The 19,473-nt window shown below is 44.4% G+C and overlaps 1 protein-coding gene across 8 annotated transcripts in view; it reads left to right on the top strand.

The window, feature by feature from the left end:
- PTPN4 (protein tyrosine phosphatase non-receptor type 4) overlaps positions 1-19,473 on the top strand; it is a 236,161-nt gene that overhangs the window by 124,695 nt on the left and 91,993 nt on the right. For 7 of the 8 annotated variants that reach the window (XM_073305041.2, XM_073305038.2, XM_073305037.2 and 4 more), the window contains one exon: positions 5,975-6,147. The exons of the other annotated variant lie outside the window; for it this stretch is intronic. In XM_073305041.2, coding sequence (XP_073161142.1) covers positions 5,975-6,147 — 173 coding nt within the window. The remainder of the gene's footprint in view (positions 1-5,974; positions 6,148-19,473) is intronic. 8 annotated transcript variants of the gene reach the window in all.

A 19,473-nucleotide genomic window follows, 5' to 3' on the forward strand; every position in this document is an offset into this window, starting at 1 on the left:
ATGGTGTCCCCTGAATAGATATGTGGGCACAATTGGCAACGGGCTTTGTTGCAAGGATAAGTTCCTGGGTTAGTGGTTCTGTTGTGTGGTATGTGGTTGTTGGTGAGTATTTGCTTCAGGTTGCGGGGCTGTCTGTAGGCAAGGACTGGCCTGTCTCCCAAGATTTGTGAGAGTGTTGGGTCATCCTTTAGGATAGGTTGTAGATCCTTAATGCGTTGGAGGGGTTTTAGTTGGGGACTGAAGGTGACGGCTAGCGGCGTTCTGTTATTTTCTTTGTTAGGCCTGTCCTGTAGTAGGTAACTTCTGGGAACTCTTCTGGCTCTATCAATCTGTTTCTTTACTTCCGCAGGTGGGTACTGTAGTTGTAAGAAAGCTTGACAGAGATCTTGTAGGTGTTTGTCTCTGTCTGAGGGGTTGGAGCAAATGCGGTTGTGCTAATAAACAATGGTCACATAAACACCACCCTATACCGGAAACCTATTGACCGCTATTCCTACCTGCATGCCTCCAGCTTTCACCCTGACCACACCACACGATCCATCGTCTACAGCCAAGCTCTGCGATACAACCGCATTTGCTCCAACCCCTCAGCACATATTGACCTTCATGTGACTTTGCAAGAAATCATATGGCTAAAACCCCATGCAATGCTTTAAAAATTTTTACATGTAAATATATCTGAAAATAGTTTTAAAATAAATCTGCCAAAAGGTGTAAGGAGTCACTTTTGTGTATGAATAAGTAGTGTTTTTCTGGTTTCAAAATGTTGCATAAACCAAGAAAAAATATATACATAGTCCTATATTGAAAACTCTCATAAAAGCAAATTCTGTTTATCTGAAACACTTTATTATCGAAATGTTTTGAAAGTCCCTTGAGCTGTTCAGATAATCCAGGTTTACCTGCAGTGCTGAACGGTTTGAGGTTTTGATGTAATTATGAGTCACACAAGCCTCTGTCTTACTGTACCTGTTGTGACCTCAAAGTTATTTGAAATGTATGTAATAGCAACAGAATAGACTCTTACCATTTTCACCAGAGAACCCATACCCTTTAAATGAGCTCTGAGGAATTAAGTTGAAGACTAAGGTTTTTCATCTACCTGTGAAGTGAGTTAGTGATCACAGGTAAAATTTCTGAAAGTGCCTTAAGTACTTGAAAGCCCAAGTCTGATTGATTGGTAAATTTTAAGTCTCTTTTAAATGAGAATTAGGTTTGTTAGTCACGTTGATGATTTTGAAAATGTTGCCCCATATGATTATGCCAGCCTTTTAGACTGTGTAATTTGTTTTCATGAAATATTTTAAGAAAAGAAATTTAAACATTTCAGCTTTGGAGGGTAAGAATTTAAAGAACCACTTTGTAGTCCATTTTATTTTATTTGCATTTTTCACACACTATTGAAGTTTTGACTTTTGGTAAACAGTGCTGAAAAACTATTATTTAGATACTAATTATTATTATGTATTTGAAATGCCTCCTGCTCACCCGATCTACATTACTGTGTATGTTTTTCTCTAAATAATTACATAATGTGATTGTAAAAGGTGGTTAGTTTGAAAGCACTGCAGGGGGAGACCCTTCTTGTTCACAGAAAAGAAACTGCATGTTGTGACAGGGTCGGGCCAGATAGCTATAGGAGAGTAATAGAAGGCAGATATATTAGCCCCAGGCTAAGTAGGTCCCTTTTCCCTGGGTAAGGTAACAGGGAAGGTTCCAGAACAATCCGGAACCTTCTGGAGACAGTTAAGACAGGCTGATTAGAACACCTGCAGCCAATCAAGAAGCTGCTAGAATCAATTAAGGCAGGGTAATCAGGGCACCTGGGTTTTAAAAAGGAGCTCACTTCAGTTTGTGGTGTGCGTGTGAGGAGCTGGGAGCAAGAGGCACTAGGAGCTGAGAGTGAGAACGCAGACTGTTGGAGGACTGAGGTGTACAAGTATTGTCAGACACCAGGAGGAAGGTCCTATGGTGAGGGTAAAGAAGGTGTTGGGAGGAGGCCACGGGGAAGTAGCCTAGGGAGTTGTAGCTGTCGCACAGCTGTTCCAGGAGGCACTCTAGACAGCTGCATTCCACATGGTCCTCGGCTGGAACCTGGAGTAGAGGGCGGGCCTGGGTTCCTCCCAAATCCTCGTCAGACACAGGAGGAGTCAACCTGGACTGTGAATTCAGAAAAACAGCCAAGCTGAGGGCTGCAGTGAAGCTCCAAGGCAAGCAAATCCTCCAATAAGCACAAGACCCACCAAGGTAGAGCAGGAGCTTTGTCACAATGTGAAGCAGCAATACATATATCCCGTATTTGCCCTACCACTTAACAAGCTAAAGGTCTGGCCCCAAACAATTAAACGTAGAAAATGTTCTAAATTTGGGACACAGTGAATTATTACTTCTCTAGAAAATAGTTGAGAGAAATACTGTTCTGCCAAGGCTTCAGGAAAAAGATCTTGCAAACCCTTAAATTTCTCTTATTGTGATTTTTTTTTTGAGTGAATGTTTTTGATTAGTGTTTACTGGATCCCAGCAGGATAATGAGATTGGCACAAATATAACTTCCATATCTTTTTTATATTTTCCAAACTTCCATATACAAGGAAGGTATCTTGCTACTTCTAGCAGAATGTACTAAATGCTAAAGAATTTCTTCAATTTCTCACACAAGTCACCTTATCTATATCAACAAATTATCCTCATCCTTTTATGCTCTGCTTAGCAGTTGCACACAGACAGCAAGGGCTTCATTTTCATTCCTTGGAGATCTCAGACATGAATAGCCAAATAAATTGCAAACTCATATTTAACTCTTTTAAATGTCATCTAATTAAAACTAACGTTTAGTCAAACCTAGAAATGGCGTTGACTACCCAAACTACCAAAAATCTTATTCAAACTATTATTCCTACAATAAATCAGGACTTAGTCTCTGAGTGGACACTTATTTATTTGGATTTATAAAAATTTGTCAACCCGTACTCTGGGTGCCTGAAAAAACAACAAAAATGCAAATAATACTGTGTTTGGCATATTTCTCAGTTATGTTTAAATGTACAAATAACACAGGAGTTGAGTAGCTGTAATTGAGGCTAAATATGTGGTGCTGTATGATAGTAAATTAGTCGTAAAAGTGAAAAAAAAGTTATATACATATTTTAAAAATACTTATAAATATTAAAGGTTTTAATGACAACAGTCCTCAAAAAGGCAAGTACATCATCCGTTAATTATTTAAGAGAGAGATTTATTCTCTAATTTGGCAGTGTCGTGAGGTGTCAGCAGAAGTAAAGAATAGTTCACCTGCTTTTAAAAGATTATGGGTTTTAAGTCTACATGGTGCTGGCAAAGCCCACTAAAGGAGTGTTCGTAAAATGTTCTAATTTGCCGTGCTCTAACTGCCCCATGTAGATCCTGCTGATGCACTCTAAAAGTTATCTAGTTCTCTTTTACACGGCGCCAGTCTACACTAGAAGTGCTACATGGGCACAGCTGCAACAATGCAGCTGCGCTGCTGTAGCGTATCTGGTGAAGTCACTCTGTGACATCAGGAGAGCGGTCTCCCATCGGTATAATTACTGCACCTTTGAGAGAGGTGGAAGCTATGTTGTTGGCAGAGTGTCTCCCGCCGACATAGCGCTTAAGTCGCTATAACTTGTGTCGCTCAGGGAGTGTCTTTTTCACACCAGTGAGCAATGCAAATTAGATCAACTTAAGAAAACCTGGATTTGTGCTGGAAATGGCCCACCTTGATTATCATACACATTGTAAGGAGAGTGATCACTTTAGATAAGCTGTTACCAACAGGAGAGTGGGTTTGTTTGGGGGGGGAGAAAACCTGGATTTGTGCTGGAAATTGCCCACCTTGATTATCATACACATTGTAAGGAGAATGATCACTTTACATAAGCTATTACCAGCAGGAGAGTGGAGTGGGGGGAGAGAAAACCTTTTGTAGTGGTAAACACCCATTTTTTCATGATTTGTGTGTATAAAAACATCTTCTGTATTTTCCACAGTATGCATCCAATGAAGTGAGCTGTAGCTCAAGAAAGCTTATGCTCACATAAATTGGTTAGTCTCTGAGATGCCACAAGTCCTCATTTTCTTTTTGCGAATACAGACTAACACAGCTGTTACTCTGAAAGCAGTAGTGTAGACCTGACTATAATCCTATGGTACCTTTTAGAATGCCCCAGCAGGATTTACACAGGGCAGTTAGAGCACAGCATGTTAGTGTGCTGTATAAATCACTCCCCTCTGGAGCGTTTTGCCATGCTGTGTAGACAAGCCCTTTATCTGTGTTTAAATAATTAATTGAAACAAAGTTGTGATGACTGAGCAGGGAATGCATTTTCTCTGTTAAAACTCCAATTGTTACAAATTCGACTTCAGATTTTTCAAGATCGTGTCAAAGTATACTTTGACTTGTGCATAGCATGTTCATGGATGAAATTGGTTGTCATGAACGCTACAAAGTCTGTCCACTTATGCAGTTAGTTCATACTATGGAATGGTTTCTTTCCTCTAGCTTCTTTTGAAAATGTTTACACTTGCAGCTCTTCGGCCCAATTGTGTAAGCTCTCCACATGTGGGACTTCAGTGAGTACTACATACTGTTGGGCCCCTTGCTTGTTCTGTCCCATACACTAATTTCCCTCTGCATGATGAAACTGTTCCAGTATTCCAAGAAGGGTAAAGGAGGGATGAGTCTCAGTTGCTTGGTGGGGGAACTAGCCAGCAAGCAAGTGTCTTCGAAGGAGGATGCTGCAACTAGTAAACAAAAGCAGGTGAAATGTACTAAATGCAACCTTCTGCTTGAGAGAGCGCCAAGTTAACATTGGTTGTATCTTGTTAACTACCATGGCTAATAACAAACGCCCTCAATTGCCAGCTTTTCCAGCATCTGCTACCCTTGCTCTGCTCTTCCTACTAGTAAGCACGATAAAGGTATTTATTACACAGAGTTGAATATCTGTGGTGTTTAGATGTTTGAAAATAAAGTCCTGTTGAAGCTTGTTAGTACCTTGCCTGGTTGATGCAACAATATCTCAGCTGTCCTTGAGTTTATCAACAATGGCTGTACCGTCTTCCCATCATTTAACTCTCATGTGTGCATGCTTGCCAGCTTGCTTCCTCTCCTCCTCTAAACCATTAGGGCTAAGGCTTACTCTCTTATCATAGACTCATAGAAGATTAGGGTTGGAAGAGACCCAGGAGGTCATCTATTCCAACCCCCTGCTCAAAGCAGGACCAAAACCAACTAAATCATCCCAGCCAAGGCTTTGTCAAGCCTGACCTTAAAAGCCTCTAAGGATGGAGATTCCCCCACCTCCCTAAGTAATCCATTCCAGTGCTTCACCACCCTCCTAGTGAAATAGTGTTTCCTAATATCCAACCTAGACTTCCCCCACTGCAACTTGAGACCTTTGCTCCTTGTTCTGTCATCTGCCACCACTGACAACAGCCTAGCTCCATCCTCTTTGGAACCCCCCTTCAGGTAGTTGAAGGCTGCTATCAAATCCCCCCTCATTTTTCTCTTCTGCAGACTATTTTCTCTTCCTCACTCTTGTTGGAGTCTTGGAACAGGGAGGCAAGGTTTTTGGGATTTCTTTCCTCTGTCACAGCACCCGAGCATAATAGCTGGGACTTGGTCTATCGGTAGCAACATCTTCTCCCCAGCTGAGAATTCCTTCAGGCTCACTGGACACCTGGGGAGACCCTGTTGCTGAACTGAGAGCAGGATCATTAAAGAGAAAAAAACTTAAAACACACACTGTTGGACTTATTCATAGAAGGCTTTAAAATGTGTAAACTTGGGGTGGTTAGAGTGGCACTTCAAACATACTCTGAAATAGAATGCGTTGTACTGGTTTGGAAAATATAAGTGGTATCAATGAACAATAATAATCTTAAATACATTTCCTAAACATGGTAAGGAAGCAGCATAATTTTTCTAAAATCAAATTATACTTTTCTTTTTTAGCATGAATCTAGAGAAATGTTACTGGGATTCAATATGGTGAATTACCGAGCATGTAAGAATTTGTGGAAAGCTTGTGTTGAGCATCATACATTCTTCCGATTGGACAGACCACTGCCGCCTCAGAAGAACTTTTTTGCACATTATTTTACTTTGGGTTCAAAGTTCCGGTACTGGTAAGTAATTGTTGGCTGCAATAAAGGGTGATATCATTCTGGGGTGTGAAGTTAGGACGAGAAGTAATGGGCTTTATCTGCAGAAAGGGAGATTTACGTTACATATTAGGAAAAACTTTCTAATTATAAGGGTAGTTAAGCTTTGGAGTAGGTTTCCAAAGGAGGTTATGGAATCCCATCATTGGAAGTTTTTAAAAACAGGTTAGACAAACACCTGTCAGGGATGATGTAGGTTTACTTGGTTGTGCCACAGCACAGGGGCTGAACTGGGTGATTTCTCAAGGTCCCTTTGAGCCCTCATTTCTACATTTCTGGCTAGGCCTGTTACTCAATGAGGGGGTAAAACAATAACTGAAAATGTGGAAATGACAGAAGTGTTTAATGACTTTTTTGTTTCAGTTTTCATCAAAAAGGTTAGTAGCGATTCAGTGTCAACCATAGTGAATGCCAGTGAAAATAAGGTAGGATCACAGGCTAAAACAGGGAAAGAACAAGTTTAAAATTACTTAGATAAGTTAGATGTCTTCAAGTCACCAGGGCTTGATGAATAATCCTAGAATACTCAAGAAGCTGACAGAAGAAATATCTGCGCCATTAGCAATCATCTTTGAAAAGTAATGAAAGACTGGAGAGATTCCTGAGAACTGGAAAAGGGCAAATATAATGCCCAGCTATAAAAAAAGGAAATAAGGACAATCTGGGGAATTAGATGAGTCAGCTTAACTTCAATACCTGGAAAGATAATGGAGCAAGTAATTAAACAATCAGTTTAAAACACCTAGAAGATAATAAGGTGATAATTAACGGTCAGCATGGATTTGTCAAGAACAAATTCTGTCAAACCAACCTAACAGCTTTCTTTGACAGGGAAACAAGCCTTGTGAATAGTGGGGAAGTGGTAGATGTGGTATACCGTGACTTTAGTAAGGCTTTGATACTTCATGAAGGCATGACCTTCTCATAAACAAACTAGGAAAATACAACCTAGATGGAGCTACTATAAGGTGGGTGCATACCTGGTTAGAATACCATTCCCAGAGAGTAATTATCAATGGTTCACAGTCAAGCAGGAAGGGCATGTCAAGTGGAGTCCCACAGGGATCAGTTCTGGGTCTGGGTCTGTTCAATATCTTCAGTGATTTAAATAATGGCATAGAGAGTACACTTATAAAGTTTGCAGATGATACCAAGATGGGAAGGGTTGCAAGTGCTTTGGAGGATAGCATTAAAATTCAAAATGATCTGGACAAACTAGAGAAATGATCTGAAGTAAATAGGATGAAATTAAATAAGGACAAATGCAAAGTCAGTTGCATACATACAAAATGGGAAATGACTGCCTGGGAGGGAGTATTTCAGAAAGGGATCTAGGGATCAGAGTGGATTACAAGCTAAGTACGAGTGAACAGTGTAACACTGTTGCAAAAAAAAAAAAATTCTGGGATGTATAAGCAGGAATTTTGTAATAAGACACGATAAGTTATTCTTCCACTCTACTCCGTGCTGATTAGACCTCAGCTGGAGTATTGTGTCCAGTTCTGAGCACCACATTTCAGGAAAGATATGGACAAATTGGAGAAGGTCCAGAGAAGAGCAACAAAAATAATGAAAGGTCTAGAAAACATGATCTGTGAGGGAAGATGGAAAAATTGGGTTCATTTAGTCTGGAGAAGAGAAGACTGAGAGGGGACATCAGTTTTCAAGTACATAAAAGGTTGTTACAAGGAGTAGGGAGGAAAACATTTCACATTTGCTTCTGAGGATAGGACAAGAAGCAATGGACTTAAACTGCAACAGGGGTGGTTTAGGTTGGACATTAGGAAAAACTTCCTAACTGTCAGGGTGGTTAAGCACTGGAATAAATTGCCTAAGGAGGTTGTGGAATTCCCATAACTGGAGACTTTTAAGAGCAGGTTAGACAAACACCTATCAGGAATGGTCTAGATAATACTTAGTCCTGCCATGAGTGCAGGGGACTGGATGAGATGACCTCTCAAGGTCCTTCCAGTTCTATGATTCTGTGATTCTATATAGGAGGAGATGGCAGGAGAGGGAGGGAATACAACACAATTAATAAAAATAGGCTATTATTGGTAGGCGCTATTAAATTTGTCATAATTGAAGTAACTTTTGGCACCCACAATTGATATTTTTCTCAGATTCACTTTGCACATATGCATAGTTCTGGTAGATAGTTTGAGACTTTTTAGATTACATCTATATTTAGTATTTTCACCATCAAAAGGAAATGAAAATGGGAAATAGTGATGATTATTGAGCTTGGATGCTGTTATATATCATATTCTAGCATCCTAGAAGATAACTTATGAACAATTGACATTGCTTATTAGATAATGTAAGTTTTTGTGGCAGTGACATTAAATTGATATTCTCTTCATCTGTGGTTATTTTTCTTAGCTATTTATTGAGAATGTTTTGGAAATTTTATAATTGCAATATCAACAACTAGGATGAGACTGACATTTAAATTAGATTGAACATTGCAAGCTGTACATCTTTATTGGATACAAAAAGGGAAAACTCTTATCTGTTGAGATGTTCTCAGAATATCTTCTGTCACATCTTCAAAATCATTGGCCTGGTCCCTCTGAAAGCTGACAGAACTGCTCTTCGGTACCCTGGCAAGTGTATATCCTGATGTCCTATCTACACTAGATCAGTGGTTCTCTACCAAGAGTCCGCAGCCCCCAGAGGGTCCGCAAGCCCTTTCAAGGGGGCCGCGGCTGAAGCCCAGAGCCCCAAGCCCTGGTGCTCCCTGTGGAGCAGAAGCCCTGAGCGAATGGGTAGAGTTGGGGACATGGAGGGTATTGCCCTCCCCCCAGCTGTAGCGTAAGAACACGGCAGTCCCAGGGGCAGCTCCATACCTTCCTCTCCTCCCCACACCCGCCCTCTGGCCAGGTCAGAGGGGGGAAGCCGGAGCCAGGCAGTGCGGGGCAGCTGCTGCTCTGGCTGTTGCCATGGAGCAGGCAGCAGCAGCATTCCTTCTCTTCTGCTGGTGCCCCAGGTTGAAGCTGTTCCTCAGCTCCCAGCCCCCTTTGCTCCTGCAGAGGCAGCCGATAATAGCCCCCCAGGTGGGGAGACCTGGCTCTGAGGCTGGCAGACCGCTTCGGGAACAGGGACCACAGGGGAGTCCTCCCAGCACACAGCCCCCTAACACCACTCTCCCTACACCCTGAGCTACTTCCTCCCTGCACCCTGAGCTACTCTCACCCACACACAGCCCCTAGTATCCTCTCCCTGCATCCTGAGTTACCCCTCTGTCCGCACACAGCCCCAGCTACCCCTCCCTGCAAGTTCAGCTACCCCTGTCTGTACACAGCCCCTAGCGACTCCCTGCCTCCACCCTGAGCTACCTCCTGTCCTCACACAGCCCCTAGCAACCTCCTCCCTGAACCCTAAGCTGTTTTCAAACTTTTTGAGCAAAGCCCCCCACCTTTGAGTTAAAATTTTTGATTGCATGCCCCTCCCCAACCCAGATAGGCTTGGTGGCCTGCTGAAGTGAGTCAGGGGGTGGAGGTGGTGGGGTCCAGGGAGGGAGTGCCATGCGGAGGTGGATTGAGCCCCACTGGCCCCCCACAATAGAAGTCAAACTACGCCTATACCCACAGCCCTGCCCCTGCTGGGCCCTGGTTTTTTTATAGCATGTCGAGGCGGGCCTCAGAGAGAAAAAGGTTGAGAACCCCTGCACTAGATAACTGATAAATTACTGGTAACTACTGTTAGCATTGGGTCATTTTGAACTTGCAATTGAAAATAGCTTAGTTGCTAGTCCACTCGAGCTCTGAGTATAACTGTTTCAGTTGTGTATCTGTCAGACTTGCATCTACTTTGTTACTTGTTATAATGTTGGCAAGAAAATGTTTCATTCCTAAGAAATGGTGAAAAATTACCTTTTAACATACAGGCTTGTTTCTGAAATTGATCCACCTAAGTGTTTATATTTTTATGTTGTTCTTCGAGTGCTGTCCCCGTGGGTGCTCCACATTAGGTGTGCCCCTGTGCTCATAATTCGAGAGTTTTGGTAGCAGTGCCCAATTATGTGATACAAGTGCAGTCCCCGTCTCACGCCGCCTCAGGCGGTTAACTGGCACTGTGTGACCAACCCCCTCCCAGTTCCTTCTCTCCCACCCTTGCTATGAGTCGGAGCACTTAGAAGTGCCTCGCTACTTAGTTCTTTAGCCCATTTACTACTGTTATTAGTTTATTAGTTATTGATTCTACTCCATCGCCTCCTTTTAAAAACAAAATATATTTTTCTTACCAGTCAAGTTAGTTTTCAGTTAGCCCTTTAAGATAGTCAGCCTTCCTGAGGACAATGCCTTCCCTGACAGGAATCACAGAATCTCAGGGTTGGAAGGGACCTCAGGAGGTCATCTAGTCCAACCCCCTGCTCAAAGCAGGACCAATCCCCTGATCCCTAAACGGCCCCCTCAAGGATTGAACTCACAACCCTGGGTTTAGCAGGCCAATGCTCAAACCACTGAGCTATCCCCGGTTCCCTGGGCTTTAAATGTTGCCTCACTTGCAGACTCTCAATACCCGTTTTGGATGGACATGCTCAGTACAGGAGGTGTCCTCATTTCCTCAAATTAACTACCTGAACAAGAAAGGTTAGAGACTTGAAACTCAAACTCCTTCTCCTGGAGAAGTCTCTCAGACCAGTGTCTGAGCCTGAAGCCCAGACCACCCCCCGGACAAGCCTCACCAACCATGCTTCTGACCAAGGTCTCTCCTCCGCTCAGACTTCTGATCTGCCTGCTAAAAATGTGTCTAAAAAGTGAGTAACTACGCCCCCAACTACATCCCAAACGCAGGAATTGGCCAAGAAGTACTGTTCCGCAATCAGGCAAACTGCACTGGCACCGCCTGCACGTTCAGTGCCTGGAGCCGAGAGGGTGGGACCATCCAGCATTGCTGGTAATGTGAGAGCTAAGGACTCTAAAAGAGCCAGCTTGGACACAGGCGCTAAGTGGAAATCAAAACCCTATGCCTCGGCACTGACTCAGCCAAAGCCGCGATCAACACACAGCGGCGCAGCACCGGTGCAGACCATGGCTCAATCCTAGAACACCAATGCGCACTCGGTGCACACACCAGCACAGCCTACGGTGCTGACATATGTGCCACGGCTCCCGGCACCACCACTCACACAGCCCCTAGTGTAGATCATGCAGACACCACAGAAGTTCCTATGGCACAAAGATCTCTTAATCAGATCTACGCCTGACTCTCCCATCCTCAGCACCAACATGACCCTGGTGTGTTCGGCACCGAGTCTTGTTGCTACTCCACCACGCTCTGCTCCACCTTTTTCAAGCAAGGATGAGGACAATGAGGAGGGACAAATAGATTCTCCTCCGCAATCTCCTGGCCACCATGAGCCGCGCAAATCAGGACCCTTTCAGGGGGCATATCACGCTGGTCCAAAACATCTATAGTGGTGCAGCCCAACCCTAGGGTTCACCTATGCCTCTCCAACTCCAGTGGGCATACTGAAACCCGTGGGCAATGTATCCCGCACAACAGGGACTGCCCACCACATCTAGATTCAGCATGCAGCAATCTACTGCACCTTCGGTATCGGACCTTCAGAACCAGCTGGAGAAGAAGAGGAGGAAGAAACTCCATACCAGGGTGGGGCACCACCTACCTACCTGTCATCATCCTCCCCACATGACACCATCATGCTTCCTTCCCCAAATATGGGAGATTATTTCTAACAATTCCAGGACCTATTTAAAAGAGTGGCTAGCTCTTTGGACATCTCTCTGGAAGAGGTCCAAGTCGCACAACACAAACTGGTGGACATCTTGAACACCACCTCTTCGTCCAAAATCACTTTGCCTATGAATGACACGATAATGGAACCTGTCAAGACCATTTGGCAGACCCCTGCAACTGCTCCTCCAACCTGCAAGAGGACAAAAAATATTCTGTGCCTGCGAAGGGCACAGAGGTCCACTTCTCCCATCCGATACCCAATTCACTGGTGGTTGACGTAGTCCATGAATGTGGGAGACAACAGCAGCCTAAGACCATACCTTATGATAAGGACTGGAAAAGGCTTGACCTTTTCAGCTGCAAGGCTTACTCTTCGGCTACACTACACCTTTTGCATAGCCAATTACAAGGCCTTGCTGGCAAAATATGATTACAACAACTACACAAAGTTTTCTGAATTTATTGATTATATTTCTGAAGACAAAAAAAAACAATTCACTGCACTTGTATCGGAGGGACAACTCATCTCCAGAACAGCCCTCCAAGCTGCACTGGACTCTGCAGACACAGCTGCAAGGTCAGTGACGACTGCAGTGGTGATGTGAAGGACTTCATGGCTCCATCTCCCTGGGTTTCCTAGGGAAGTACAATCGACAGTCGAAGACTTACCATTTGAAGGGCCCAAACTCTTCACAGAAAAGACCGACAACTCTTCACACACACAAAGATTCACGAGCGACACTGCGATCTCTGGGGATCTATACACCTAGACCCAAGAAAAGACAGGAGTTATTATGCTTCTCAGTGTTACCACCATATTCCGTATTCACAACATTGGCAGTATGAGTCACAGTGTTGCAAACAGAGGCCATTGAGGAGACAACAACCTACTCCTGCTATAGCTGCTTCACAGCCATCAACATCTAGGCAACAAATTTGAAGCATTGGTCAAGGGCCCGAGAACCCCATGTCTGTCTGTACTGGAGACATCTACTCCATCCCTCCCTCCCTCCCAGTGCCCTTCCCCACAGTCCCACCACCACAACTAAACAATGCCCCACCCAGACCCCCATTGCCCTAACACACACAGATCTTCCGCACTGCCCAGAACCCCCCCAACAGGCCCCCACTGCCTAGCACCCCAAAACACACAAACCTCCCCCACTACCCGGTGCCCTCCACACCCTTACAGCCCAGCACCCCCCACACACCTCCCGGTCACTCACTCCACCACACCCTGCCCCCTTCCCAGGCTGCACTCACCAGCCCTGTTGGGAGGTCTCTGGCTCCTAGGGTCAGAGCAGGGGGCTCTCCACTCACCATGTGCTGTGCCCGCCACAAGCGTGAGCTCTGTGGCTCCCAGTGGCCGGGAAAAGCGCCAGTGGAAGCCGCGGAGCGGAGCTTGCAGGCCCCAGCAGCATGCAGAAACCCTAAGAGCCAGCAGGTCCCTTTGCCTCTTAGGATTAGATCTGGTCGGGGCGGGGGGCACCTGCAAGCCCTGCCCCGTCACCTCTGATTGAGCAGGAGGGAGCCGCCTGCACTGCAGGCTCCTGCCGGTGGGCGAGCGCGCCACTGGGAGCTGCCCCAGGAAGTGCCGCCATGTCAGCCCCAGGACTTTGGCGGTGATGGTGAGCGGGCATCCCGACCGATGTGCAATCAGGACATGAGACAAATATGTGCACGGTGTTTCCCCGTGTGTGCGGGGTTTAGAATCTGTGTGCGCGTGCGCATACACACACAGCTGAGAGGGAACAGTAGTCTTGTGTCTTGGCTCCGGGAAAGCAGCACATTTCTTGCAGAATATTCTTTTTATTCTTCTAAGTATTGAATCCCTAGCAAGGACAGTCTGTTTTCATTCAAGAACTCTTTTTGGGGAAGGTTGGGTCAAGAAGCCATCCAGAGGTGTGTCTCATATATTTCTTCATTGCCTTGGACAAGCTGTATCTTGAGTGCATTTTCCACAGTTTCCACACTGAGAACCTGGTATTAATTGGAAACTGAGTTTTAGCTCGGAAGAGATCATTAGAGACTTTGGAAAGAGCATTTTCAGTGGAGTGTGAGGCAGTGCGGAAGCCATACTGTAGAGGGCCTAGGATAGAATTGGAGCAGAAGAACTTCAGACATCTACTGCAGGTAGTGTATTCAATGAGCTTTGAGGTGAAAGGGGGAAGGAAAATGGAGTTAGTTGGAGAGGCAAATAAGGTCACGTATTTTGATCCTGGCACTGACATTCCGTGTGCGACCTTAGATAAGTCTCACTTAACCTCTGACTCCGTATTTAGCATGGGAGCAGTAATACTTTGATAGCAGTCAGAAATGTACTACAGGTTTTATAGAGCATATAGAAGATAAGGTCCCTGTCCTGATGTGCTTACCATCTAACTTCATTGTGGTGTCATGTTTAATTAGTAGTTTATACAGCACAAATAAGGTGGAAAATGGTATCTAAAAGGTCATTCTTCTTTGAATATACGTCAGTGTGGATCCCATTGTAGGTGCTCATCTGCCTTGTGTGTAAGACTGGAGGTTTTTTTAAATAGTGATGTCCAAGGCTGCTTGTGAACTTTGTGCCTCCTTGGGCTCTCCTACAAAAGCATAAAGGCTGGGTCAGCTATGACCACCCTCAGTTCCTCCCTACCTCCTATGGCAGCAAGACCGAATCTGATGAGTGTCTGAAAAGACAGTTACTTACCAGTATTGTAACTGTTTTTGTTTGAAATGTGGGTGCAGAGGTATTCCACTCAGGTCTGCACGTGCCCAATGCATCAAAGTCAGAATTTTGCCTAGTAGTACCTGTAGGGGCTGCTCTCATGCCCCTCGTCTCATAGACCCTCCTATTGCTATGTATGGATGGCCCGCCCCAACCCCCATCAGTTTCTTTGCAATGAAATCCCCAGCTGGAAACTCCGATTCAGAGGGGCAGGGGATGGATCATGGAGTACATCTGCACCCACATCTCGAAGAACAACAGTTACAGTACAGGTAAGTAACAATCTTTTCTACTTCAAGTGGCTGCAGACAGATGTTCCACTCAGGTAACTTACAAGAGTTCCAGCAGGAGATGGGCTCAGAGTCTATATAAATCGTGAGTGCACAACTGTCTTCCCAAAGTTTGTATATGATATCCATGCCATGGTGATAGCATAATGTCTAGCTAAAGTATGTATGCAGTGTTGTTGTTGTCATCTCTCTCACCAACAGAAGTTGATCCAATAGAAGATATCACCTCACCCACCTTGTCTCTAGCAAAAGTCTGACAGAAGACCATGTCACAGCCCAACAGATATCCACTACTGGGACATTGCTAAGAGAGACAGCCAATGTTGCATGAGCTCTAGTTGAATGAGCCCATAATGATTGTGGAGGCATAAGAATGGCCATACTGGGTCAGACCAAAGGTCCATCCAACCCAGTATCCTGTCTACCGACCATGACCAATGCCAGGTGCCCCAGAGGGAGTGAACCTAACAGGTAATGATCAAGGGATCTCTCTCCTGCCATCCGTCTCCACCCTCTGACAAACAGAGGCTAGGGACACCATTCTTTGCCCACCCTGGCTAATAGCCATTAATGGACTTAACCTCCATGAATTTATCCAGTTCTCTTTTAAACCCTGTTGTAGTCCTAGCCTTCACAACCTCCTCAGGCAAGGAGTTCCACAGGTTGACTGTGCGCTGAGTGAAGAACTTCTTTTATTTATTTTAAACTTGCTACCCATTAATTTCATTTGGTGGCCACTAGTTCTTATATTGGAGCAAGTAAATATGTTTTCCTTATTCACTTTCTCCACACCACTCATGATTTTATATACCTCTATCATATCCTCCCTTAGTCTCCTCTTTTCCAAGCTGAAAAGTCCTAGCCTCTTTAATCTCTCCTCTCATGGGACCTGTTCCAAACCCCTAATCATTTTAGTTGCCCTTTTCTGAACCTTTTCTAATGTCAGTATGTCTTCTTTGAGATGAGGGGACCACATCTGTAGTATACCGTGGATTTATATTAGGGCAATAAGATATTCTCTGTCTTATTTTCTATCCCTTTTTTAATGATTCCTAACATCCAATTTGCTTTTTTGACTGCTGCTGCACACTGCGTGGACGTCTTCAGAGAACTATCCACAATGACTCCAAGATCTTTCTCCTGATCAGTTGTAGCTAAATTAGCCTCCATCATATTGTATGTATAGTTGGGGTTATTTTTTCCAATGTGCATTACTTTACATTTATCCACATTACATTTCATTTGCAATTTTGTTGCCCAATCACTTAGTTTTGTGAGATCTTTTTGAAGTTCTTCACAGTCTGCTTTGGTCTTAACTATCTTGAGCATCATCTGAACCACTCCATATCCATTTGGAAATAGTTTCAGTCGAGACTGGTTGTCCCTTCATCCACTCAGCATAGGACACACAGAGTCAAGGAGATAAACTATAATTGGCTCAGTCCTTCCTAAATAAAATGCTAAAAGCCACCTGATGTCTAAGCTATGTAGATGCTGCTCCTATGCACTTAAATATGGTTTAGGAAAAAATATAGGTAAGTAAATAACCTGAGTAAGGTGAAACTGAGATTCCACTTTGGACAGAAATTTGGGGTGTGGCCTTAATGCCACCTTTTCCTTGAAGAATTGAGTGTATGGAGGACCTGCCATTAAGGCCTGCAACTTGCTGACTTTTCTTGCAGATGTTATAGCCACAAGGAAGGCTATCTTCACTGAGAGGAGAGCCCATGAACATGTTGCTGTCAGCTTGAATGGTGCCTCCAGCTCCTTAAGGTCCCACAATGGTACTGCTTCCTTTACGAATGGAAAAAGATGGATAATACCCTTAAAAAAAAAAATCTCACCATTAAAGGGTTTGACAGTACTGACTTACCTTGAATGGAAGGATGAAAAACTGAGATCGCCACCAAGGGAATATTAAGGGAGCTCAGAGTGAGGCTTAAAGATTTCAAATGCAGCAGATAATCCAAAATATCTTGAACCTGTGCTAACATGGGATGAATTTGCTTGTACATTGCCCAAACTGAAAACCATTTCCATTAAAGTTATAGGTGGACCTTGTGGCTAGTTTTCTACTACTAAGCAGAATATCTCAAACTGCTTCCGAGCATAGCCCCTTATCTTCATCTAGGCATGCAGCATCCATGCAGTGAAGTGCAGGCTGCCCAATGCTGGATGAACAGCCTGGCCGTAAGAATGGCCATACTGGGTCAGACCAAAGGTCCATCTAGCCCAGGATCCTGTCGTCCAACAGTGGCCTATGCCAGGTGCCCCAGAGGGAATGAACAGAACAGATAATCAACAAGTGTCGCCCGTTCCCAGCTGCTGGCAAACAGAAGCTAGGGACACAATCTCTGCCCAGCCTGGCTAATAGCCACTGGTGGACATATCCTCCATGAATTTATCTACTTTTTTGAACCCTGTTATAGTCTTGGCCTTCACAACATCCTCTGGTAAGGAGTTCCACAGGTTGACTCTGCTTTGTGTGGAAACAGTACTTCCTTTATGTTTGTTTTAAACCTGCTGCCTATTAATTTCATTCAGTGACCCCTAGTTTCTGTGTTATGAGTAAGACTGCTAGTCTGTCACCGAGGTCACGGAAGTTGCAGATTCCGTGACTTTCCAGGACCTCCATGACTTCTGCAGCAGCCAGCTACACCACCCCCCACTCCTCACAGCAGTGGTGGTGATCCCGGGCTGCCCCTCCCGCCCCCGCCATCAGTAGTGGCGGCAGTCCTGGGTCGCCCCTTGCTAGCAGCAGAGGTCCCGGGACACCGCCTGCCAGCAGCAGTGGCAGTGGTCCCAGGCTGCTCCCCCTCCACCCCAAGCACCAGTGGGTGCCCTGGAGGCCCCCACCCCAGCATGCACACCAGCGGGCACCCCAGAGATCCCCCCCCAGCACTAGTGGGCGCCCCAGAGATCCCCCCCCAGCACTAGCGGGCGCCCTAGAGATCCTCCCCCAGTATCAGTGGGTGCCCCAGAGCCCACCAGAGCACCCAAGATTTAGTCAGGTGTATATAGTACAAGTCATGGACAAGGTCACTGGGCCATGAATTTTTGTTTATTGCCCCGTGACCTGTCCATGACTTTTACTAAAAATACCCTTAGTTATGAGAAGGATCAAATAACACTTCCTTATTTACTTTCTCCACCCCAGTCAAATTTTATCGACCTCTATCATATCCCCCCTTCGTCTTCTCTTTTCTAAGATGAAAAGTACCAGTCTTATTAATCTCTCCTCATAAGGCAGCCGTTCCATACCCCCTTATCATTTTTGTTGCCCTTTTCTGAACCTTTTCCAATTCCAGTACATCTTTTTTGAGATGGGACGACCACATCTGAAAGCAGTATTCAAGATGTGGGAATACCATGGATTTATATAGAGGCAATATGATATTTGCTGTCTTCTTATCTATCCCTTTCCTAATGATTCCCAACATTCTTTTTGCTTTTTTGACTGCCACTGCACATTGAGTGGATGTTTTCAGAGAACTATCCACAATGACTCCAAGATCTCTTTCTTGAGTGGTAACAGCTAATTTAGACCCCATCATTTTATATGTGCTTTCCAATGTGCATTACTTTGCATTTATCAACATTGAATTTCATCTGCCATTTTGTTGCCCAGTCACCCAGTTTTGTGAGATCCTTTTGTAACTCTTTGGAATCTGCTTGGAACTTAACTATCTTGAGTAGTTTTGTATCATCTGCAAATTTTGCCACCTCACTGTTTACCCCTTTTTCCAGATCATTTATGAATATGTTGAATAGGACTGGTCCCAGTACAGACCCCTCTGGGACACTGCTATTTACCTCTCTCCATTCTGAAAACTGACTATTTATTCCTACCCTTTGTTTCCTATCTTTTTACCAGTTACCAATCCATGAGAGGACCTTCCCTCTTATCCCATGACTGCTTACTTTGCTTAAGAGCCTTTGGTAAGGGACCTTGTCAAAGGCTTTCTGAAAATCTAAGTACTCTATAGCAACTGGATCCCCCTTGTCCACATGCTTGTTGACTCCCTCAAAGAATTCTAATAGATCGGTGAGGCATGATTTCCCTTTACAAAAACTATGTTGACTCTTTCCCAACAAATTATGTGCATTACGCGTCTGACAATTTTGTTTTTTTACTGTAGTTTCAACCAGTTTGCCCAGTGCTGAAGTCCGACTTACTGACCTGTAATTGCCAGGATCACTCTGGAGCCCTTTTTAAAAATTGACATCACATTAGCTGTCCTCCAGTCATTTGGTAGAGAAGCTGATTTAAATGATAGGTTACAAACTAGTTAGTGGTTCTGCAATTTCACATATGATTTCCTGCAGAACTCTTGGGTGAATAACATCTGGTCCTGGTGATTTATTACTGGTTAGTTTATCAATTTGTTCCAAAACCTCCTCTAATGATACCTTTCTCTGGGACAGTTCCTCAGATTTGTCACCTAAAAAGAATGGGTCAATTTTGGGAATCTCCCTTGAAGACTGATGCAAAGAAGTAATTTAGTTTCTCCGTAATGGCCTTATCGTCCTTGATTGCTTCTTTAGCATCTTGATCATCCAGTGGCCCCACTGGTTGTTTAGTAG

Source organism: Lepidochelys kempii, chromosome 11, assembly GCF_965140285.1.
Source record: "Lepidochelys kempii isolate rLepKem1 chromosome 11, rLepKem1.hap1, whole genome shotgun sequence".
In the NCBI taxonomy this organism is placed as follows: Eukaryota; Metazoa; Chordata; order Testudines; family Cheloniidae; genus Lepidochelys; species Lepidochelys kempii.